We start from the raw sequence: 25,494 nt of genomic DNA, 5'->3' as shown, positions 1-25,494 counted from the left end.
AGAAATCAATGCGGAATCCTAGAAATACAAAATGAACACAAGCACTGTATTAAACAACAATAAGTGCAATACCAAACAATAAATGCTACAAGGGTTCAGATAAATCAATAATAGCAGGAGATTTCCATAGGTGCAGGACTAGTCATTTAAATGCTCCACAAACAGATGAGTCTTCGGTCTGCGTTTGAAGACTGCAAGGGACTCTTGCATCACACCTCTCTCGTCCACCCTCCCCCGTTTATCACCTATGCCTATGCTCCTTCTCTCCTACATGCACAGCAGACACCACACCGCATTCCCTCCTCTTACCCACGCCTCTGTCCCATGGGACGGGCGTATAGCAAGAGGGAGGAGGAGTAAATGAATAAGTCATCATGACTGACATGGTCGGCCACGGCGTCTGGGGGTCTGCCATGGCCTTGCTGTCTTTTTTCACCTCTCTCTTCATTCTTTCCTTATGTATGTGTCTCGTTCTCTCTACGTCTTGCAACAGTAATAAGCTCACTGACGTCTGTGCTCCCGGCCTCCAGTCCTTGAGGCATCAGTGTCTGGAATGTAAGGCTGTGGTCCTAATACATTGAACTCCAAGGTTTCTTCCCGAATTCTTATTCCACTGCACTCATGATTTAATTTCTCAAGAATATTCAGTCAAAGTGTTTCCTGCTTCTTTAGTTCTGCTATTGCTTGTATGAATTCATGGTTGTTAAACTCTGCCTAATCATAAGATAATTCTTGTTATTATTCAAGTTCGATGTTTTGAAAATAAGATCACTGAGAATATTCGTACCTATTTGGATGTTTTGCCAGATCAGTATAGTGAGGCATATATTACAGATGATGGAGTTATTTTTTTAATCTTTTTAAAAAATCTTTTGTTCTTCTTTTGTTCTTCTTTTTATCTTTGAAAAAGACCTGCTAGATTTGGGAAGAATGATGATGATGCACAATCGAAAAGCACAAATATTTACTCGAATACCACTACGCATGAGTTGTGGCTTGTAATGTAATAATTAATGGAGAAAAAGTGAGAGAATCAGGGCCAAGAGCCCCGAAGCTAGCACTCCGCGTTCACCCTGTCGCCGGGTTCTCAAAGACAAGAACACGACTGCCGCTGGAACTCACCCGCGCGCACACACACACACACACACACACGCACACACACGCGCACACGCACAAACACGCACACACACACACACACACACACACACACACACACACACACACACACACATCACCCCAAGCGCAGCCAGTCGGGCTGCCGTCTCGCTCCGGCCGGACCTCCTGTGTGTGCCCTGGATGCTCGTTGGTAGGAGGGAGCGGAGTGAGCGGTCGTTCGCAGACTCCCGTGCGGCTGGGAGGCTGAGCCAGGAGGTTGAGGGTTGAGCATCGATCTGTTCTTTTGCTTGGATGGGAGAAGAGAGGACGTCCCCGCTGCAAAAACCGCTTCATCTTTCAGGTTCTGAACGCTGGACGTGTTTTCCCGGTGAGCACATTAATATATGCTCATTTAAACGCTGTATTGCGCCTCCCTGTTCTCATAAATCCTTTGGGATATTGATTAGAATGGCAGACGCTTATCACGAGGTTATTAATGCATGGATCGTTTAATTGCATTTCCAGGATTGGAAATTGTGCCCTTGTTTTAATTTTGACATATTCTACGTCATTGTCCTTGCGTTCATGTGACGGGTAGCATGCTATGTCTTAGCCAGCATTTGCTGTACCGGCAGTTTTTCGGACTGCTCGCGTTAAACGCAGCGTGTCAAAATGCGAAGGGCTCGGAACGTGCCGGAATGCTTTCTCCCTCAACGTGTTCAAGAAAGTCGTGCTAATTTATATGGGGAACGAGGCACTCTTGAAAAGATTCCAGGGTCTATTTAGAAAAGGAAGAAAGCCCCTGCCGTATTGACTGAACCCAGTGTCCCCCAGCCATCCAGTTGTCATGGTTACTGCGCTGGGAGGCTGGAATAATATGGCTGCGGCTCAGCCTCAGCTGCCCCGAGCACTCGAGTGTTTTAACTCCGCGATGCTTAACACAGGGGCTCACTGTGTGTGAGAGACTCTCTCCGTGTCTCCCTCACACACACACACACACACACACACACACACACACACACACACACACACACACACACACACACACACACACACACACACACACACACACACACACACAAGCAAACAGACACCAGACTGCATGCTGTTTAAAAGCAAAGCTCTAGATTAGGTGTTTTTTTGGAGTAGGTGCGCTGCAAAGGCCTTTAATTGCAGGTGGGTTGCAACTCGTCCCGGTTAAAGCACCTGCTTCCAGCGCGATCCAAATGATTACCGTTCTTCTATAACAGCCTTCAGCCAAATATCAGGTGTGTGCGGCTGCAGACCTGTCAGCCAGACCACAGGTGACGTGATCTAAAAGCGCCCATTGTTCAGTGTTTATTTTGCAATCCATTGTTGGTCTAAGTACCATGTGGTAGCTGCGTCCTCGTCAGTTAACTGAACCGAAATAAAGGCGTCAGACATCCAGACGCAGCAGCGCCAGACGAGACACTAGACGCTTAAACAGCCAATTTCTCATACCCCCCCGCCCCCCCCCCCCCCCCCTCCGTTTCGTGCTACCCACAAAGCGGCTGAAAGATGAGCCTAATAAAGATTTATTCCCAGGAATGATTTAAGTGAAGACGTAGTATGGAATACGATGACCATACAACGCGACGTCTATGACCTTGAAAGCGACAGAACAGGGTGATTTAGATCGCATTTACACGGCTCGGTAGTTCACACGCGGTTGTTAGACTCCTGATAGGACAGCATGAACAAACAAACCAAAAAAAAAAAAAAGACGTTCAGCCTGAATGCAGTTCCTTTGCGCTAAAATACACTGCGCTACAATCATTTGTGCGCTGTCTATTGTAGTGGAAACTGTACACAGGCTATAGAACACACACGGCGAAGGATAACTGGATGACTGCGCTTTTTAGTGGGTTAAAAACGCGTGGAGGACCTGCGCAATGGTCGCGCGTGTGCGTGCTGTGTGGGTGGCTGCCGTCGTCTTGAGACTAAAAAAAGGGTTAGTGGGTCAAACCGACGACCAGAGCGCATATAGTGCGTGGTGGAGCTGTACTGACATGTGAGCGCACCGTATCTCATCATTTGCATCGTGGGATGGTGCTACCCGGACCTGAGTCTTATTGTAGTTCGGTTCTCTGCAGTACTGCACAGCCCATGCCAGCCTAAACATATTCTGCAGCTTCTGCTGATTTATCAGTAACACAGCCTCTCAGCAGGTCTAATTAGACTTGCGATGCAGCTTTCCTTGGCTAGTGGTGTAGCCTAGACGATAATCTCAGAGAGTGACCCCCATTTTAGAGAGGCTGCATATTCTGGTCCGTGCTGCTGTAGCAGTCCTATTTGTTGTACTGCTCTGAGACGTTTTTCTCTTGCTTTGTCTTGTTTGTGTGCCGCAAAGCCCGATCCTACGTACAGCTTGCTGTCCTTAAAGACAGGGCACCTCATTTCAGTAGTCAAGGAGTCAGCCAGAGCCTCCGGTGCTAGTGGGTGAAATCAAACCGCAGCTGAGGAAGGGGAAGACATGGGAGTTTCTCTCAGTTTCCTGTTGACAAATAAACAGCACATAAATATACTAATTTATTGTATGCGCCGTTTCCAGTAGGCGGTGCTAGTGTAGTGGGAACAGCAGCCTTGCTCTAAATGTTATTAGATATATTTGATTATGGTGGAGATGATTAAATTGCTTTGGCAACGCTGTTCGAACTGAGTGAAATTTGAGTGTGTGTGTGTGTGTGTGTGTGTAAAGCAGGTTTTATGTGTGTCAGTACCACTATGTTTACAGTACTGTGAGAGTGATTGCCAGGTTGACTGACGGTAATTAAAGCAACTTGATCATTCTTAAGAGCTTACTGTTCTACTGACAACACTTCCACGCACACACACTCCCGCAAAGTAGTGGATGTGGTGGTCTTTACATTTCCCAGTTTAAGCATCTCTCTTTTGTGTGTTGTGCCAGAAAAGTGATTCTCTCTCTTTCTGTTCGCATCTTTCATTCACCCTCACACACTGAGGCAGTGTGGAGACTAATCTGCATAATTGATTTGTAGGGCTGGTTTGTGCTTGCGTGGTAGTACATGTTAGGTTTGCTGGATACTAACCAAGTGAGCTCTTGCCTTAGTAATGCTTCAAACAGGACTGCATGTGCGTTTAGTGTGCACAGGTGCGTGACTGTGTGTGTGGGAGTGGGGGTGGTGTGTGCATGTATGTGCACCCCCACCCCATGTACGTTTCATGTAAAGAGACCATTTGCTGTTAAAGTGGATTTTTGTACACATATGTATGTGTGTGTGAGGTTGCAACACGTTGGGCCTTAAATGTCAGATGAAGGAATTTTGTCTAATGGTAGAGAGCTTGATCATCTTATAAATTTGACTCTGAAATCAAAAGGGTGCAATATTAAAGACACACACACACACACACACACTTAGACACACACCTTAAATGTTGTGTGCTTGATTCAATCAAGTTGTCATATAACCTCTATCATGACAAGTATATGGCAAGAGAAGGGTATCTTGAAGCATCTTAGACATGTATGTTATTTATATGACATTCTGTTTCAATCTCTCTCTCTCTCTCTCTCTCTCTCTCTCTCTCTCTCTCTCTTTCTGTCTCACCCCCCCCCCCCCAGTCTGTTATGAAACAGGTGCCCACTCAGCCTTTGTATTGAGCATGTCTCCTGTCCACCAAACAGGCACAGCACAGTTCAAACCCGATCCAAATTAGTCCCTGATTCAGCCTCACCACAGTCACTGTGATTGGCAGGCCATGTGTTGCATGCTGGGAAGAGCTGAGCTAGATGTCAGGTGTCAGCGGAACTGGAAGTTTGGGAGCTCAGAGCCATGCAGCGACAGCATGCTGCAGTGCTGCAGAACTGACATCAGAGACAAGAAGCAGGAATCGGGCTTTAATCCTCTCCGAATTCTGCCTCTTTTAACAGCCGTGCCAATACGTTCTTCCGCCTATTGTCTGTTGTGTATTTGAGTGTGTTTTCCTACATTCCAACATCCACAATTCAGCCTGAACTGCGTTTCAGACTTTTTTTTAAATGTTTTTTTGACATGCTGGAAGATTTTACCCTCAAACCTGTAAAAAGCAGAAGTGTCTACATCACGGAGCTGCAGTTCTGCTCCAGCCGTACTCTAGTATGTCTTGTTTTTGGCTATATATGATTATGTTCATTAGCGTGGCAAAGTGTGCCTCAACTCTGCAAGGCTGAAGCACTAGAATGTCAGGGTTATATATATTTACGCCAGAACATGGATTCCGAACCAGTGTCAGAATCTAATTGATTTGCCTGAAGACTTTGGGATTATAGATTAGCTTGCTTAAACAGTCTTCCAGTGATTTCTCTTTATTTACATTTAATGTGAACTTCTGCAAAGATTAGTCACAAAGCACTGATTTAGTCTGTAACAATTCTATCAACCTATGAATATCACATGATGTTGAACAACAGTTCAGGAAATTCTGTTATTGTTTTTTGATCATGATCTTATGATTTTGCACAACCAAACTAAATCAACAAATGAATGGTTAGGATTAGGGCTAATAACTTCTGAACTCTGTTTCACTCTGTTTGGTAAGAAAAATGTACGGTAATGTGTTACACTTTAATAAACTTAATTTAATATGCTTTATTAAAAAAAATATTTTAAAATAAATTTTTTTATTGCATCAGTATATAGCTGTCAACTTAATTTCAACCTGTCCCCTTACAGCACTGACCTTTGACCCTAGACCTCCGCACTGGTCCGTGTCCTTGTAATCGCGGACTGCCAAACCGCTGTAACTGAAGAGGCCATCATGAGCAGGGAGGGGCAGGGTGACCCCCTCCACACAGACACCCCACTTCCAGATGTCCAGCCCACACACAGCCAAGAGGAGGCAGCCAGCCCTGCGGGTGGAGGTGCGGAGAAGGAGACGCAGGAGGCGGGGACGGGGCTGGGCACAGGGGAGTGCGGAGTCGGGGAGCAGGTACGCACAGACGGAGCAGAGGCGGGAGCAGCTCCAGAGGAGCAGAGAACTGGGCATACACTGACCAATGGGGAGGAGGAGAAGAGGAGGGAAGGTGAAGAGGGGACCAGAGTGGATGCTGGGATGAATGGCGCCAAGGAGATCTGCTGCTCACCGGCAGTGACTGACAACCGCAAGGGAGGTAGTGCCTGCCTGTCTAGGTCTGAGTGTTGGGGTCAGGACACTCTCCGTCCTCCATCAGACCAATCAGCAAAGGATTCATCAGAGCCATGGCACACAGGAAGGTCAGTCATCTAATGATCTATAACAGCCGACCAAAAAAAACCAAAAAACAGATTAGGGTTAGCCTGCAGACCCAATCTAGAGCTAGATTGTTCAGAGAGCTGGAGCACAAGAGAGCTCCTTTGAAGGTCAGTACTGTCTAAGGCATGTTTCTTAGACCAGATGAAAAAAAAAAAACCATGAAATAAGGACAAGTGCAGAGTTTTGCTCAGCACCGCACATAGAAGTGAGCAGCATCGTGGCTGATGTTTATATGTGTTTGTATGTAAGACAGTAAAAAAAAAGACACTCGTGAAGATATTTCAGGGCTGAGCAGGGAGGTGTTATGCCATCGAGGGCGTGCCGGTGCGCTTCCGCCAGGGCGTGTCCGTGCTGTTCGGCAATAGCTGTGCAGTTCTGCGGGAGGTGGGCTAGAACACGTGTGCGTGGGTGTGAAACGGAGGGAGATATTTCGGGGGCCTGTGTGGCGGGGGAGCTGGCCTGAATGTGGCTGCGCTCTGCTGGGACGCCGCTGCTCCACTCTTGATGCATGACTGTGACAGCAGCACAGCTAAAGATAGGACAAGCATGCCCACCTTCCTGGAGCCAGCCAGCCACTGTGTGTTTGCGGCGCGGCCCGAGCACGGAGGGTGTGCGGAAGCGAAAAGGATCATGGCTTGTCGGTGGGTGCGCTGACCGGAGTGTGTGTGTGTGTGTGTGTGTGCGTGCGTGCGTGAATACAGGGTGGAGAACGGCACGGGGGACGACAGCAAAGGCCACGAGGAAGACGAGGGGTGTGATGATGAACCAGCGCAGGGACACCTGGATGCTTTCAGCTCCACCTTTGAACTCTCAGTGGAAGAGGCAGATACAGAGGTAAAGAGGAAAGAGGCGGTGAACCGGGACAGCTTCAGCTCAGCATTTGAACACCTTGTCGAGCGGGACGTCGGGCAGGTCGGCCAGCCCGTGGCACTCGAGGAGGAGGAGGAAGACGGCGAGGAAGAGTGCGACCGCACGAAGGAGAGCCAGGACGGCTTCAGCTCCACATTTGAGCGCATCGTGGAGTCGGAGCTGCTGAGGGGCGGAACCTGCTACAGCAGCCTGGATTCGCTGGACGTGCTGTCGCTCACGGACGAGACGGACAGCTGCGTGAGCTTTGAGGCTCCGCTCACGCCACTCATCCAGCAGAGGGCACTGGTGGGCCCGGAGCCGCAAGAGCTCGAGCTGGAGACCGTGCAGGAGGGCACAGAGACCCAGGAAGGGGAGGCGGAACCGGCCATGGACGCCGGGAGAGAGAAAACCAGTGATGGAGCTGGCTCTGGGAGCCCCCTCCGGACCTCCATCCCAGGAAGCAGGTCTGAAAATGTCCTTAGCCAGCCAACACAGTGGTCCATTCCCAATGGCTTCCACAACGACTGGTCAGGCAACAGAGAGACGCCAGGAATCCTCCCCAGCTCAGTCAGGTAAGGGTCTGTGTGTGTGTGTGTGTGTGTGTGTGTGTGTGTGTGTGTGTGTGTGTGTATGTTTGTGTGTATTATGTATGTATGTATTATACTAAATGTCCCTGTTGTCTAAAAAATCAGCTAATTATTGGTAAATGGACATCTGTGCCATCTACAGTTACTGAATTTTATTCAATTTGGCCAGTAGGGGGCATGCAAAGCTCAGTTACTGATCAAACTTAGTGGTTGGTGTTTCTGGCAGAGCAGTGAATTATTGACCCTTTAACAATCTTTTTGTGCAAGATGGTGTGTAGATTGTAAGATTGTAGATTGACCCACATGGAGGTCTGTTTAACTGTTGCCACTGAAGACATAGAACATTTGGTAAGGATTTCCACATCAGGGAATAGAAGAGCACAAAAATGGATGCTCACTGTAGTCGGCCATTTGTGGAGTTAATGTTCGCTCCTGCCGTTTGGGGACCTGTGTGTGTGCTTGGGTTTGGACTGCCTGATTTTGACCGGGAGCCAATATCCATGTGGAAAGAATTCCAGTCCCGAGAGAGTGGTGGACAGCTACTAATGCTATGGCCCTGTCTTCCACTACATATGCATCTCACAAAGATTTCTGTCAAACATCTGTCTTAGTGCCTGAAGAGGTCTCCTCTCTCCCCAACCCCTCTCTCCCTCTCTGCCTCCCTCCCTCTCTCTCCATGTCTCTCATTTGAGTATCCTACTCTCCCCCCAGCCCCCCACATCCGTCTGGAATGCTAAGCAGCAGATGTTGTCGTTTTTTCTTCTCCCCCTCTTTTTAAATGACTAGCAGCTTCCTGCCCCCCAGTGTGGCTGAATGCAGCATTGTTTTTGGGAGGGTGACATCATTGCCTTTGGCCTTCCTCTTGTGCGGCGGGACCCTTATGCTGCAGACCTCAGCCTAAACTGCTGCTGGAGTGATCAGCACATTTACTCTTCACTGCTCCGGTACTCGACCCAAGATCATGTGCTCACTTTCCCCTGACTGCACGGGGCTAACCCTGCGTTAGCGTGTTACCCATGAACATGAGTAGTGGACGTACGAAAAGGGCTATTTATTAAAATGGCCCTCTCAGTGTAAGAGGCTAATATCATTACCGTACGTTACATGTGGCGTGGTGGTTACTTCGGCGACGGACGGCAGCGGGGGTGGCGGGCGGGGTTTGCCGTTGCTCCTCCCGGAGGCGGATCAGCCGATGTTGCGGCCCTTTGAGGATGGCGTCGCGCCAGGAAGGGCTGTGCTCCTCAAGACCGGCCCCCCGGCTATCGCTCCTCTCCTGTGCGTGGAGCAAAGCATGCGTTGAACGTTAGCAGCGCAGAGAGAGAGAGAGAGAGAGAGAGAGAGAGAGAGAGAGAGAGAGAGAGAGAGAGAGAGAGAGAGAGAGAGAGAGAGAGAGAGAGAGAGAGAGAGAGAGAGAGAGAGAGAGAGAGAGAGAGAGAGAGAGAGAGAGAGAGAGAGAGAGAGAGAGAGAGAGAGAGAGAGAGAGAGAGAGATGCTTTGTTTAGGCCGCGGCGTGACGTGAAATAGAAAATTGTGAGGACCTTTGGAACGTCCGCACCAAATCAAAACACCTCACTCTTAATGTGGATAGCTGGTCCAGCGTTTCTGCACTTCTTCTCTGTGCTACAGTCTGGTGCTCACTGCAGAAACCTGAGACCTACTGCAGAGCAGCATGGAGGCAGATTCATGTGAGCGCCGCTGGTTTGGGACCCCCTTGGTTCCTTGAGATTTAGAAGAATGACGAACTGTTTATCAAGCAGTCCTTGTTCAAAGTGTGTGTGACTGCGTTTGCATTTCTGTATGTTGGCGAGAATCTGTGTGCATGTCATTGCTTGCATGTGTGTCTGTGTGTGCGCGCAGGTAAACACCAATATGTCTGTGTGTGCTTCTAAGTTTGAGGTGCAAGTCCCACTTGTGTGTCAGCCTTCATCTGTATCACACATCCTTTGCCACAGCTCTGTCCTTTCTCCTCTCCTCATCCTTCCTTGCCTGTGTGCTACTTTGTTGTGGGCTGTGCCTCTCTACTGTACATATGCTATTGCATATTGGTTACATATATGTAGCTGACTGAAACACCCACACACAGCCACACATCTGTCTGCCCTGTGCCACTCCTTCCTGGTTGTATGCGCTCCAGCAAGGGAACTCCTCTGCTCAGATGAGGACTGCTCTTACAGGATGCAATGAGTGCACAGATTCCTGCCTTTCCCAGGTCACACACCAGTCACACCCACTTACAAGCACACACAAACTGACACATACACAGATGTCCAACCCTCACACACACACACACACACACACACACACAGTTAGAGTTAAAGTCTATTCAGATTCAGGGCTTTGGTTAAAGCCATAGATCTGTCCTAGAAAATGTTTTTAACATCATGCTTGTATAGATTTGATGATTTATTTGCATGTAACTGTGTGTTTATTGTCTTTTATCTTCATTATTTTTTTTAAGTTGACCTATATCTGTTATCCAGATCACAACAAAAGTAAAAGTAAAAGAAAAAACACTCAAGAAAAATGCACTTCAGAAGTCTTTTCCAAGTGCCGTGGAATAAGGCAGGCAGAGAGAACATACAGAAGCTAGGTCAGAATGGTCAAAGGATCATCGTACTCCACATCTTTCACCTTCTTCAGCAGAAATGACCACTTCTCTGGTCACTTGTTCCGACAAGATGGCAGGCACCTTTCATTTATTTAGTCCTTCAAAATATTACAGTAGTTCACTGGTCACTGGTCATTTCTTACATTTAATTTACAAATCCTATATTTCTTCTTGTAAAAGATGTGTTGTGCTCTAAAAGTCAGCAACCAACAAAGTTTATTAATTTCTCTACGTAATTTTCCTTCATCTAATGATGTATACAATGCTAAACATCAAGTGTCTTAAATGAACAATATCCTTATTAAGACAAAATTATAACAAGCATAGCTAATGTGCAACATATATTTTTATATGTGGCTTGAGAGGTGACATATATTTTGATATGTATTTAAAGCTGCCCATTAAGAGGTTATATCTAACACGACAGAGTGGAAAAAACAAGCCGTGTTAAGCATCGTTAAAATGGCTCCTTGGTGCATTGCTGTGAGTCTGTGGCTGAGTATCTGCTAGCCCCACCCTACACCACCTCCTTGTGTGCCGACAGGCTGATGCCACGGTTAACTTGTGCACCTACACCTGTGCCAAATACATCTCTCTTTAGCTCAGTGAGAGGTGCAAGTGTGAGGCTGTGGGAGAGTGTGTGTTCAAGGGGGTGTATGTAGTTTTTCAGAGGGTGTTGGGAATAGTGCTGAGCCCAAACCAAGACGAACTGAAGTGAGTTTGAGGGGGCAGACAAATTTGAGAAGCAGATCTCCAGAGAGAGTGGTAAGCTCCTGCCACCATATCTCCAGGGAGAGTGGTAATCTCCTGCCACCAAGATCTCCAGGGAGAGTGGTAATCTCCTGTCTCTAAGATCTCCAAGGAGAGTGGTAATCGCCTGTCTGCAAGATCTCCAAGGAGAGTGGTAATCTCCTGTCACTAAGCTCTCCAGGGAGAGTGGTAATCTCCTGTCACTAAGATCTCCAGGGAGAGTGGTAATCTCCTGTCACTAAGATCTCCAGGGAGAGTGGTAATCTCCTGTCACTAAGATCTCCAGGTAGAGTGGTAATCTCCTGTCACTAAGATCTCCAGAGAGAGTGGTAATCTCCTATTACTAAAAACTCCAGGGAGAGTGGTAATCTCCTGCCACCAAGATGGCAATTGCTCTCCTTATTCTGTACACTTATATACTTAGATTATGTTGCTTTGTGCCTTTAATTGGCTTCTTGGTAGCAGTGTGCGATAACTCTTGAAATTAAGCAATGGCTGCTGAAAATGGGATGCCTTTATCTGGGGCCAGTGGGTTTGTTTTAACATATTTCAAAATTCTAGTGTCCTTGTATGACATGATCTCACAAGCTACAGAATGACAAGAATAAGGAAGAAAGAGAGTGTGTGTGTGTGTGTGTGTTTGTGTGTGTGTGTGTGTGTGTGTGTGTGTGTGTGTGTGTGTGTGTGTGTGTGTGTGTGTGTGTGTGTGTGTGTGTGTGTGTGTGTGTGTGCGTGACTGCTCATGTACGGAGGTCTCAGTCACCGTCTCGGTGGCCTGCTGTTAAATCCTTTCACTTTTGTAGCTCTCCGCAGCCTGTCTGCACTGGGATTAGACTGATCGTAATAACAGTGGCACTCTCCCTCGCTGCCACATCATTACAGCAGCGCCGTGTGCGGCAGCTCTGCGGAACCGGGGCCTGACGCGGTAGCTCCCTGCCCCGGCCACGCCGGGGGGGTGCGGGGTGGGGGGTGTTAGGCTGCTGATGAAAGCCAGCGAAAGCACAGGAGCTGGGGCAGGTTGGCAGGCACGCTCTCCCATTCTCACAGTTCAGACTGGAGTCGGGGAGCTTGATCATCAGGACGAGGACAATTCAGACAGGCGAAAGGAATGTAAAAAATGAGATAGTGATGGTGAAAAGAATAATGCAAATGGAATATGAAAAGGAGACTTATAGGGTACTATATGATGAGAATACTGATATAAATAATGTGAAGGAAAGACTAACGCGTGAGCTTGTTCTTCTCATCCCAACCTTAAACACTTTACCTTTCTGAAACTGTTGTAGCCTATACTGTTACCACTCCACATATTTTGCCTTTTGTCCCTGAAATTGTGTGTGTGTGTGTGTGTGTGTGTGTGTGTGTGTGTGTGTGTGTGTGTGTGTGTGTGTGTGTGTGTGTGTGTGTGTGTACGTGCGATATACACACACACACACGTACGTTAAGAGGTTAACTGGTCTTCTGTTCTCGTTGGGTATTATGCACTATTCCCGCTCGGCGATACAGAACATTGAGAGGCAGAGACCACAGTACTGAGCGCTCTGACCCTGATGAGAGCCAATACATAAACGACCTTGGTGCTCCCGGGCATCTGGCCAGAAGCGCGCTTAAACTTCGGAAATATGGAAGTTTGCTAGGCGCTCCAGGGCCATTCACTAAAATCTTACTGGCCATCCTTGTCAGTACTCCACCCCCTTCCCCGGTTCCGATTTTTAGGAACTTCAATCCAAGTGGTTCACTTGGAGTCGGGCAGGACCGGCGGATAAGGGGACGGTTCGCTTTCAGAAACGCGCGGAACTTTTTTTTCGTTGTAAGCATCCAGGCTCCGACTACGCGTCGAAACTACTTTTTGGTCCTAAAGTCCTCAGGTTTGTTTCTGATCTGGAAAGGACCGTATTACCTAATTCGTAAACCGCTAAGGGGCGAATGGATTTACCCGTCTGTTTCACACTGATAATGTTAGTGTTTAGTACACGGTGAAAGATGTGGAAGGAGGAGTACGATGATCATTTCGCCTTTCTGATCGACCTTCTGTAAGTTCTCTCTTCCTGCTTTATTTCGCTTCAGTTGGAAAAGATTTGTGAGATGCAGTATTTTAGTTGGGTGGTGTTTGACTTTGATTTTGATCTTGATAACAGATCCAGGTCAAAATATAGAGATATACTATCAGAAACGGTGTATAAAATCGAGGTTACAGTTTCTTGCAATGAATTAGCAGCCCCCTGCTTTGTGAATGGTTACCGAATGCTCAGGCTGTTTCTGAGCCTTTGTCACCTTTAGAGACTTTTAGTGTTAAAATATTTTACTTTCCTGAAATCTTATTTCCACTCCATATTCCATGTTTTTGTCCCTGAAATAGTTAAAAATGTTTGTGTTTGTCAATCATCTTTTTTTTGTCAGCATGACGCGTTAAATTCTTTTAGCATTAAGCTGTTGTATTCATGCAGATAATGTCAGACATTTATTTATTAACAGAATTTTGAGAATGATTTGTGAGGGTTGGCCTTAGACTAAACATCCTGACAGAGAAATATGTATTTGTTTGTTTGTTTGTGTGTGTGTGTGTGTGTGTGTGTGTGTGTGTGTGTGTGTGTGTGTGTGTGTGTGCGTGTGTGTATGTTGTCTTAAAACATTGGTCATTTTGTATAACTAGGCTACTTCTGTCTTTTGAAAATGCACAGAAATCAAGTTACACAGAAACGTTTGCATGCAAACACTACCACAGATCACAAAACGGTGTAAAGATTTTGACAGAACAGGATGACGTGCAACCCTCCTTCGACACACCTTGCCGGTGGTTGGCACGTGCCAGGGCCTTCCAGGCATGCTGCCGGCTTAGTCACGGGCAGGCAGGCTCATGTTCTCAGCTGGAAGTGCAGACATTCAGACACATTCAGAAATAGTTTTCTAGTGTTCTACGGATGACTTTACTGGAAGGAATAAGGGTATTTATGGACTTTAGTCACTCTTTCTTAAATGTGTGTTAATGTTTTACACTTTTATACAGACACACCCACACAAACACCGCGTTCCCTGTCAGCATGACCAATTGGAGGCAAACACTCTTGTTTTCTGTGATATAAATGAAGAGGTCTCTAATCTTATTTTCATAGACACAACATGTTATCTGTAGTACAAGTGCATATACGCTACACCTCACGGATCGGTAATCTTTAAGGAGTTTTAAGTGTTTCTTTCACCGTTCTGCTGACTGGGAGCAGCAGATGATGATTCATCACTTCCTGGTGGCTTCTTCAATCCGTACGTCTGCCTGTCATGGCAGTTGCTTGATCGGCTGCGTTGATGTCTGTCTGCTAGTGAGCCAGCCTGAACCAGCGGTTTGGTCATTATAACCAAGCGCCCCACCTGCGCATGTTTTGCAATCCGCCTTCCCTTAAGGTGACTCATCTAGGTTCCGAATGATTTGTTTATTTGCGATTACAGTTTCACAGGAAGAGGATATAATAACAACTGAAATGACTTTTTTTTGCCACTTGTGGAATAATACCATAAAGCAGATTAAGCCAAAAGAGATAAAACACGAACAAAATAATCATATCAGAGCTATAACTCACCAATATAATGAATTCTGATGTTATGAACGCCTGCCTGTGTGTGTGTGTGTGTGTGTGTGTGTGGGCGGGGGGTGATACGGTAAAAACATTACGCGACTACACCTGAGGACATCTTTACAAGGCTCACCCGCACCACCACCACCAGTTATGCAGTAGCACATTTAATAAGGTCAATGATGGTTTTAATTCAGCGCTTACAAATGTAAAGGAAGAGGAGAACTTATTTTTAAATGAAACATACGGTTGGTCCAGGTTTCTAGAATTACTGGTAACAGCTGTGTGTCTGCTAATAAAAACATACGGTGATTTATAGTAACACAGAAGCCATATCTTTTGATTTCCCGTCCTGTGTTGCCATGCCGCCCACTCTTCTCTGAAGCCTGGCGTCACGCACAGCCCAGAGGGGGTGCGTTTGAACCAAAGAGAGCGAAGCGACTTTGGGTTCAGATCCAGTCAGGGCTAAATTGAGCCTGATAGCCCCCGAATGCCGCTCAGCGGTGCCGGGGGTTCGCTGGAGGATCGTGGCTAATGCTGCAGAAGGGGCCATCTGCTCGAGGGGGACATAAATTGCGTCTCTCTCAAAATGTCGGGTTCCGCCGGCGCCATGGCAACCAGCACATTACCGCACCTTATCGAGTTTGGGCCTAATGCAATTGCGGCAATTAAATTATGATAAATAAATAAATAAATAAAAACACAAGCTCGTCCACAAAGAAGGCCCGCCTATCATTTATTCAGCAGGTTGGAGCGAATATGGCGCCCCTCAAGCTTACGGCGTCCGAGGGTGCGGTGGGTCCTCTGGACAGAGCTGTTTAAGTTTTGAGGCTGTTTTAGAGGGAGTAAATGTATCTGCTGCTTGTCATGTCCAGAAAACATAGCAGCAGTAACAAAAAACAAAAAGCAAAAAACACGTATTCGCAGTTCGGATTTCGATTTCACACTTTAGCCCAGCAAAAAAACCAAAACAAAACAAAGAAAAACCGTGCACCAGTAACTTGCTTGTGCAAGCCATGTTTGCCCATCGCACCACACGTTTGAATGACTTTTCGGGGCGTATGTTCGTGGCGTTTAGGACTAGGATTCGGAATAAATTCATAAGTAATTTGGAAGGTCATGAATTAAACAATAGCTGTGCGTCTGTCACCCCAGAGAGGAAGTCATGACAGCTCTACGTAGCTGTCAGCATATGGAAACCCTGCACACTCCACTCGTCTGGAAATTTGAAAAACTCACTATTGCGCATCTACCCTCATTCAAATAACTGTAGTCATTAACAGCTTAATTACTTAATTAGTGCATGTCCCACCCATAGGATGGGACAGAAGGAATGGGTGCTGAGGTGCTCACTGAGCATTCCTGCTCATTGCTGTAAACGCAGCCATCAATGGCCCCAGATAGCCTGCTGTAGTAGTTTGAAATAATGCGCATTTCTGCGGTCTAAACACGTTCATTAACCGGCTCTGCGTGTGATATCGATGCCGAGACGTTCTGATGTGCCTTCTTTTGCTGCAGTGATGCCAGTTTCACAGACGGGGTGTGTGACTCAGACTCTGAGCTGGGTAGCTTGGAAACTCTGGAGAGGGGCAGCACCGATACCCTGACCAACGGCTGCCGCGCTGACGCGGATGCCGCCAAGCGCCTGGCGAAGAGGCTGTTCTTCCTCGAGGGCTTCAAGCGTTGTGACGTCGCGCGGCACCTGGGCAAGAAGTGAGCGCGCGATTGCGTTAAATACGTACGCTCGGGTCCGCCCAGAGCCAAAAGAACAACAACAACAACAACAACAACAACAGCAACAGCAAAAGGTGTCTCCCTCTCTGTTGCAGCAATGAATTCAGCCAGATGGTGGCGTCGGAGTACCTGAGCTTCTTTGACTTCACGGGGTTGTCCTTAGACAGAGCACTAAGGTGAGGCCCGTTCTCACGCCGTCTGTTGTCGGGTTATTTTCTCCTGCGATAGAAAGTCGGATCCGTGACTTCTCAGATGTCGCTCGTTTCTCTAGTTTCGTTTTGCCAAACATGCTGACTTGAAAAAAGTCTGGGCAGCCCACAGTGGAGAGGTTTGAGTGCTTGGCACACAGCAGCCGCAGCTTCCGAACTGAGCTCCGCTGCTTTCTTTTAACTTCTCAAGTTAAGCCGTAGCTGTTACATGTTGACGTGAGATTAAACATTCACGGGAAAGTACAGCTTCTCACAGGCTTGTCAGGCACTCTGGTGTCTCACTCATGCCACAAATAAACCTCCCGAATGGAACATTTCAGCTCAGCACTCTGTTAAGCCCAGAGCTAAACAGACTAGCCAGCTGCTAACACAATTACATTTTATTTCAGTTTCCCTCCTATTACAAGTAAATGGTCCTTACATGAGTACATTCCAAATTACCTCTAGGACGCTTTGCTCCTCTCTGGGCGTTCAGGAAATGTATGATCAAAAGAATCTGCCTTTTCTAAAAAGAAAAAGGACGAAAACATGTATTTTTAACAAAGCACTAACGGTGTTGAATAGTCTGCTTACACGAGTGATAACTATTTCTAAATATTTTTAACAAATCTGATTTTTAAAGTCCAACTGTAAAACTTTAGGTTTTTTTTTTATTATGTTCTTGCATTTGACTGATAAGGCTGAGGTTTGGCTGAGAGGAAGATCAAACTGGTGCAGTAATGCTTTACAGTGCAGACATTACAGAACAATGCATGGAGAAAAGAATGAAATTCCATACACAGAAAGGCAAGAATGCCGTTAGTCCAGGGAAAGCCTACATTAGTCAGTATTGTAGAATGAGTGCTTGGAAATTGCTAAGGCAATCCGCTAGGACATTCTGGGCTCTTTTCCCAGCGCACAGACCAAGCCTCTGTGACTCAGGTAACGTTGCTGATCCAGAAATCCTCCAGTAGGCATATGGCTTACTTTTGTCTCAGAGAGGGCCCTCTTACTCACATCCACCCCCTCACCCCCCCGACACAGGAACTTCCTGAAGGCATTTCCTCTGATGGGAGAAACGCAGGAGAGAGAACGGGTCTTGGTGCACTTCTCCAAACGCTTCTGCCACTGCAACCCTGAGGCCCTCACCTCGGAAGGCAAGGACCGCCATACACACTGAGCATGGCAGGGAAACACTTACTGGATGAGAAACACCACTGTGTGTGTATGTGAGTGTGTGTGTGTGTGTGTGTGTGTGATTGTGTGTGTGTGTGTTTATCAGGTGTATGATGTGTGCAGGTGTCTTTAAGTACAGTTGCCCTGTTGTATTCGCAGATGGAGCTCACACATTGACCTGCGCTCTTATGCTGCTGAATACAGACCTGCATGGCCATGTATGTACATAACAATTGGGCATGCTCTCTCTCTCTCTCTCTCTCTCTCTCTCTCTCTCTCTCTCTCTCTCTCTCTCTCTCTCTCTCTCACTCACTCACTCACTCACTCACTCACACACACACACACACACACACACACACATTCAATTACCTCTTATTAATTCCCATGTAATATGAGCTTGCTTATTGGTTTTTGTGTCCCTTCCTTCAAGGGCCTCTAGCAGAGCTTGTCTGGAATCCGCCCCTGTTTGTGCAAACCAGTTAATTAGGCTCATCACTTAGTCTCAGAGATGCTGCACTTTGTAATAATTGCATATATAAGATATGGAAATTATAGCCAAAGATCTGATTCACTTCCATGTCCTGCAAAATTACTCTCATTGCTGTATATGGAGGAAAACACACGGCATTGACTGTATACGCTAACGATCTTTTCCGATTTAATTCAAAGTGTGTATTAGATTGATTGGGGGGGGGGGGGGGGGGAGTCCAACCTGCCCTGAATCCAGACTCACCTGATCAGTATGCATCCCTGCAGCCTCACCCTTTAGCCTACACTTTGATTCTAATTCCTTCTGCTGCTTGATGTGTTATGTATATCTGATGCCATTCCTATACATGACAATTGTTTTGTAGCTGGAGACAAAACCTTTGAACACCTATCATTAAATATATTGTTTCTTTCGGTTTTTGTGTATTTTCTAGAGAGAATACAAATAAAATAGCTTGAGGTTGATGCAGGTGACGAAACTGCAAACCATACCCGGTAATGATGTACAGTGTGCCCCACCTATTTTTAGCTCCTAGTCTAGATTCCAGCTGTCCTAAGGCCTGCAAGGACGGCTGCTGCAGTGGAGGTTTGGGTGGTGATGCTGTCTGAACATCAGAAAAGTCCTGTGTGGCAGTAATATCTCCTGCCCTTCTCTCTGCAGTTATTGCTAGATGGTTCTAACACTGCCATTCGTTCGGTCTCCATTCTGTCTAACACACTCCTGTTTCTGCCTTGTCTTTCCCGATGCCCTTATCTCACTCTGTGGCCGTTGTCATGAGCAGGTGGTAAGTGAGGCTTCCCCCCCCCCCCACTTCCTGTGCATGTTTCTCTTTCTTTTCTTTAATGAATTCAACATCTTGGACATGCTGTAAATTTCCCCCCACCCCCACCCCCCACCCCCCAATAGTTTTAACATGTTGCTTGTGTTCCTTATTTTTATAAGAAGACTGTTTCAGAGAAAAGGGATGTTAGTATGGCTAAATCTTGGGGTTTGTTTGGTTTGGTAGAGATTCTCTTTAGGGAGGGAAAAAAAATGGTGCAATGGCAGGAAAATGCTGCAATTCAGAAAGCCTAGATGGTACGGGCAAAGCGTTGTTGATGCACTACTGCCATCTAGTGGCGCGGTTTTTAATATTTAATATATATTAATTGGATGCTATGGAATTTTCTCAGCTTTGTCACTTGCCCAAATGTGCCGTCAGTTAATTTGTTAAGAACACAGTAATAATTCATCTAAACTGAACACAGTTTGTGTGTGGATCTGTTATTGTCTTAGAACATTGGGAAGAAGATGTCCTGCCAGCAGTTTATTAGCAATCTGGATGGTCTGAATGATGGCAAAGATTTTCCCAAAGAACTACTCAAGGTACTGGGCAGATTTCTAATGTAGTGTAAAGGGAGTTCCATAGTTTATTCATTATATGAGCTATGTTGAATGTACAAAGACAGAGGAAATATGATTTGCACCAAACTGGCCATTACTGTCAGTATAACAGGAATTCAGCATTGGTGCTGGAATGCAGTAGCAAGTAGCTAACAGGAGCGCTTCTCTCCTCACTGACCTCCGTAGGTGCTGTATAATTCAATCAAGAATGAAAAATTAGAATGGGCCATGTGAGTATCTGTTTCCTTGGAATTCAACGTATGTGTGTGTGTGTGTGTGTGATTAAACTATGCATGACATTTGTTTATTACGTCTGTGTATTAGAAAGCACACTGTGTGTAAAATAGCAAGGAATAGAAACCGAAGAAGCGTGCGTGCGTGCGTGCAATAACTTCTCTCCATTTGCAGTGAGGAAGAAGAATTGAGGAAGAGTCTGTCAGAGCTGGTGGAAGACCAGTGTGAGGCAGTCGGAAAGAGGGTTGTCAGGGTAACGGATGGCAGTAACCCTTTCATTGCCATCCCACTCTTGCTTAACGCGGCCACGTACAAGCATGGAATCCTCACCCGCAAAAGCCACGCTGACATGGACGGAAAGCGCAGTGAGTGTCGCAGAGAGCGTGAAAGACAAAGAAAGACGCACTAGGCCTGCTTTCTCATGACCGCAAATGGCAATGGAAAATGTTACTCTGAAATATTTTAGGTAACTAAAACAAATACCAAAGACCTGGCTCACACAGACATGACAAGCTTGGACCGTCGCAGCACACGTGTAGACATGATGAGACGCCTGCAAACGATGCACATTTAAACAGCCGAGGGTGGGCGATACGTATGGTCCTCATGATAAATGACATCACAGTGCACTTTTCTGGATAAATAGTAGGATAAGAAAACTCTTTATTAATCCCAAAGGAAATTGCAGAATTGCCGTTTCTGCGAGGACATTTTCTAAACGTTACACGTAGGCCGCTGACCAACAGTATGTTTAATAAAACATTTGACTAATCGTAGAGAATCTGTAAACAACAGTCAGTGGGGTCACACTGTCAGATTCAAACTGCATAGCAACCAGAAGCTGGCTGGCCTCTTTGTGTTAATTTTTTTTTTTTAATTTTAACTATTTTTAACAGAATTTATCAAATGTGTCAAGTTTTTGCTTGAACACTCTTTTCAGCTTAGCAAAACAAAAGCCGAATGTTGTGATACATCTTGTGTATTCTTCGGGTATGATATTACATTTTTACCATATTGCCCACCCCTGCATACCACTACATAATGATATATCAACAGTAAGCACGTGGGCCCTCAGTGCTCCCATGTCTCTAAGGTAACTGCTAGAATGCGGAGGAAGATCATATTAGACAGAGCGCATATACTGAGCTGAGCTATCAGACTTGCTGGTGAAAACCTAGACTCCCAGCATGAGGAGGAGATATCCTTCAAACCTGCATACAGCATGTATAAACATCTGAAACCATTGTTGAAATCTATTTATCTCTCTCTCGCTCTCTCTCTCTCTCTCTCTCTCTGCCCCCTCCCGCCTTAGCCCCAAGAGGGCGACGAGGCTGGAAAAAATTCTATGCTGTGCTGAAGGGCATGATCCTCTATCTTCAGAAGGTAATACACACACACACACACACACACACACACACACACACACACACACACCTCTTCATTGCTTCAGTACTCCCTTACATGAGGCTCTCTTTCACCAACATGTGTCCAGGATGAGTATAAGCCAGATAAGGACCTGTCTGAGGTGGATCTGAAGAACGCGGTGCGTGTGCATCATGCCTTGGCCATCAGGGCCTGCGACTACAGCAAGAGACCCAACGTCCTCAAGCTCAAAACATCAGACTGGAGGGTCTTCCTTTTCCAGGCCCCGTAAGCACTGCGCTCTTTTAAGATTAGCTGGTGGTGAGAGTTCTCGTTAACGGTTAGAATAATTATCAATTAGTAACGGCAGTAATGAGGATGACGTGGCACAGGTTGCGCGTTCAGCGCTGAGTGATTTATTTGCTATGTAAGTGCGCACGCATGCCAACGTGAACGTGCGCACGTCTTCGTCTGTAGGAGTGAGGAGGAGATGATGTCATGGATCTTCAGGATAAATCTGGTAGCAGCTCTCTTCTCTGCTCCGGCCTTCCCTGCTGCCATTGGCTCCATGAAGAAGTTCTGCAGACCCCTCCTACCCTCGTCGACAACCAGGCTCAGTCAGGTACACACACACACACACAGACACCTCGCGCACACACCATTTACATTCACACATACAGCCACGGACGCACACTTGCACTAAACTAACCTACACATACAAAAATGCTCTCACTGATACAGGTAAGCTATACACACCTGGTTATTCTTTTTCGTGTTCTACACAATTGCAAGAACACAACAAAAGCATCCACACAAACCGATTCACACCAGCAGTGTGCCCTGGCCCTGGCTTTTGGGCTATAGCCCAGGATTTTTTTCCAATTCGCATTATGAGGTGAACTTTGAGTAAAACCATAGTAAAATATAACTACGATTTCACTCAGTATGGCTAGACTGAAAAACAATAGAATCCAACTGCTCCACCCAAACTTGATCACTCTCCCATTTATCTTTTCCTTTGTCATCGTCTTTGAGTCTCAGAATTTACGTGCGACATTAACAACAAAGAAAAGGGTATTGCTAACACACCAGGGTATACATAGTCACAGTTGGGTAGCAAAAATAGTTATAAAAAAGGTTACAAAATGACTCTGCATTCATTTCATTGTCTTCTTACAATGACTCAGTGAAACCTCCTACTGGGAGGCGCTTAACAGGTAGACTGTGTTTTCTTGGCACTACTGTCAAAGGTTACATGTCTGAGATTAGTATTCAAGCCCTTTATGTATTCACTTTTCTTGCTAAGGTTAAACTGCAATGAGGTTAAAAGTGTGTTGGGTTTATGACGGTACTTTCAAAAACAAATTGGCTTTAGCTAGCAGCTCCTGCTAAAAAAATCTGCACGACTGCGGCCTGAGCCCTTAAACTGGAATAAAGTTAAATTAGCCTAGAATAAAGTTAAATTCTTTTGGTTGGTGCAGGAGGAGCAGCTGAAGTGTCATGAGAGTAAGCTGAAGCAGATCTCTTTGGAGGTGGAGGAGCACAAGCGCAACCCACCAGAGCTCACGCCCAAGAGCAAAGAGACCGAGGAGTACCGCCTGAAAGAGCACTATCTTACCTACGAGGTCAGCAGCCAGCGAGCACTACATTACCCATAAGCACCATGAACTTCAGCAATCTAGACAACTTGTCTCACTGCATGTCATTGTTTGTGTCCTGGCCCGTGCAGAAGAGCCGCTACGAGACGTACATTAGCCTGCTGCAGGCCAAGCTTGGTGCAGGGACAGACGACCTGGACAAGCTAGAGGCCAGCGTCTTCAGCGGCGAGGGCAGGGACGGCCCCCTGCGCAAGACCCACTCCAGCCCGTCCATAGGCCAGGCGCATGGACTCAACGGGCGGGCTGGCCATAAACATGCCCCCGACAGCTGCAGCTGAAGGGCAGGCTTGCACACCGTGAACTTTGACCTTGGACCTAATCGCTATTGTCTGACAGCTAGACACGAAGGCATCGGACATCTGAGGCAGTCTTCTTCCGTGAAAAAAAAAAGAAAGAGAAACATGAAGTAGCTTAAAAAACATCATTATTTCAATGTACAGTAAATTACAATTATTGTAAGTATTATTAGTGTTATAACACCAACGTTTTTATTACTGAAGCGAACATTCATTATGTGCCAAAAAAAGGAATTGAAAGTGGAGACCAAGGCTGTATTTGAGGAATGCTTTCACACCATGTGACTGCATTGTCATGTCATAAGAGAACTGATTATGACATCATATGGTGATTTTTAATGATTGTAAATGAGAGGCACTATGAGGTCACAAGGCTAATTTATTGTGATGTCAGGAGATGCCTTTTTGCAGCTTCATGTGACACTTTCTCTGATGTCACACTGAGATTACTCTGACATCAGAATGCATTATTGGAGCTTTTGTTTGTGACGTGGCAGCATGAAGTGATGACACGATGATCCTGATGAAGCTGTGACCCATTTGGGATGACGTCACAGTGTGCAAATAATCTAAGGCATGTGGGCAGAGATGGCTTCTTGGTGGACTTGTTTGATTTTTGCTAGAGATGTAGCATTTGGCTTATTTGTGAGGTCATCAATATCTCTGCCTCAGCAGTAGCCATTTTAAGGGCTCTGTCACACACTGTAGTGTGTGTTCAGATTCACATGAGCTGTCTACAGTATGATGCAAAACTCCCATTATTTATTATGTCATATTTATTTATTGCAAAGTTTCTTTTCTGAGCCATCACGGTGGACTTTGGCACTTGCAATGTTGAAAGCAATCTATCTAAAATGAGTTGAATTTATATTTAATCTCAGTTCTTTTTCAATGGAGCTACCTGCTGGGGGTCACGGGAGGGACCCAAGGGGAGGATCTTAAAAAAAAAAAAAAGGTTAACTATTACCAGAAAAGACAGGGTATGTGACAGAAAAACAAAGCATGAGTGAGCGTGTGTGTGTGTGTGCATGTGTATTAGCAGGACTGAGAGACAGCGAGGGGCAGAGAACAGTTTGAGATTTACTTGTATGTCAACAGTGAAGAGGACAATTTTAAGTGTGTGAAAGTGACATGGGAGTCCTTGTCTTCTTACAGCTGACCACAAAAGCCTTCTGAACAAACGTGGACAAAGCGTGAAGCAGCAGGACTGCGAACTCTGACCAAGTTACCTACTCATGTCTCCATCTCGCGCTGTAGCACGGAGGACTAAACTATACAAGCGTCACGTGTTCAGACGGATGATTGCGCATCAGCACAGGGAACATGGGACCAGCATTACCTGTCTGTGGGGAGGGGGTGGAGAGTCCACGGCACCGTAAGCGTGTTTGGCTCTCCAGCTGGGCACTGTCAACTCCACGTGTCTCCATTCGTCTCCGTGGTACGGACTTTGAGTGTTTGAGGAAAGTGCACGTGGAATTTTTTTTCTAGTGCAGTTTTGACGCATGATGACAGTGTGAGTGAGAGAATGAGCTTTTGGCTCAACCAGGAGCTGCAATTTTATACAGTCTTAGTAACTGCTTTCCTAAACTCACTTCCTTATATTCGTCGCTTTGGCTGTTGTGCTAACAATGATTTTCCCCAATGTTTAGGGTAGAATACAAATGCTGTTGTAATAAAAGATTGTGATGATTATTTTATCATTTCCCCTGCTCTGCTGGGATTTTTCTACAACATGACCTTTTTTTTTTTTTCCTGGCCCCGAAATAGCTTTATTTATTTATTTACTTTTTTTTTCTCCTAGACTATGAGCACACGCTGTCGCTGACGTCTAGTAACGAGAGCTTTATGCAGCCCTTTATGCAACCCATATACTACTTTGCCAACTCACATTTGAAACTTTAAACTGTGAAAGCAAAATTGAGTGGGAGATGTCGAGAAGGAAAGGCGATTTTAACGCATTGCGAACGCTATTCGATGCAGACCTCAACAGTTATGACAGTTCTGCTTGCTACACGAAGCAGAGGAAATACGCTGAGAATATAAACACTGAAGATAATTTTGCTGAAGTTATTTCAGATTTGTTTGAATTCAGTTTTGGAAGCCTTCCAACTTCAACTGAAAGAGTTGCATGCTTAGCGCATCTCCACAGGCACGCATAACACTTATTTAGTGACCAAATCCACTATTACATGCTACAAATTACCATGTTGCCATTTTACTAATATATAATATTAGTGAATGAGAAAATATTGCAGGCACACT

The 25,494-nt window shown here is 45.9% G+C and overlaps 1 protein-coding gene across 3 annotated transcripts; it reads left to right on the top strand.

Annotated features, from left to right (window-relative positions):
• The first annotated feature begins 1,246 nt into the window (after positions 1–1,246).
• On the top strand, positions 1,247–24,932 carry psd2 (pleckstrin and Sec7 domain containing 2). 3 transcript variants are annotated; one of them, XM_081699152.1, is made up of 15 exons: positions 1,247–1,483; positions 5,809–6,329; positions 7,050–7,769; positions 16,230–16,424; positions 16,541–16,621; positions 17,678–17,790; positions 17,969–18,029; positions 19,574–19,664; positions 19,869–19,912; positions 20,091–20,281; positions 21,229–21,299; positions 21,409–21,566; positions 21,756–21,900; positions 22,760–22,903; positions 23,008–24,932. In XM_081699152.1, exons 2-15 carry the CDS (start codon positions 5,875–5,877, stop codon positions 23,212–23,214), a joined length of 2,676 nt encoding a protein of 891 aa, XP_081555278.1. In that variant the 5' UTR covers positions 1,247–1,483; positions 5,809–5,874; the 3' UTR covers positions 23,215–24,932. The 3 variants fall into 3 exon arrangements, with proteins under 3 accessions (XP_081555278.1, XP_026859442.2, XP_026859443.1); XM_027003641.3 differs by having other exon boundaries at positions 5,790–6,329; positions 17,969–18,027; positions 19,575–19,664; XM_027003642.3 differs by lacking the exons at positions 1,247–1,483; positions 5,809–6,329; positions 7,050–7,769 and adding an exon at positions 12,731–13,175 and having other exon boundaries at positions 17,969–18,027; positions 19,575–19,664.
• Positions 24,933–25,494: the final 562 nt, after the last annotated feature.

Source organism: Electrophorus electricus, chromosome 16, assembly GCF_041902795.1.
Source record: "Electrophorus electricus isolate QZ-2024a chromosome 16, ASM4190279v1, whole genome shotgun sequence".
Taxonomy (NCBI): domain Eukaryota; kingdom Metazoa; phylum Chordata; class Actinopteri; order Gymnotiformes; family Gymnotidae; genus Electrophorus; species Electrophorus electricus.
The sequence above is the reverse complement of the archived record's forward strand: the minus strand, read 5'-3'. Positions and strand labels throughout refer to the sequence as shown.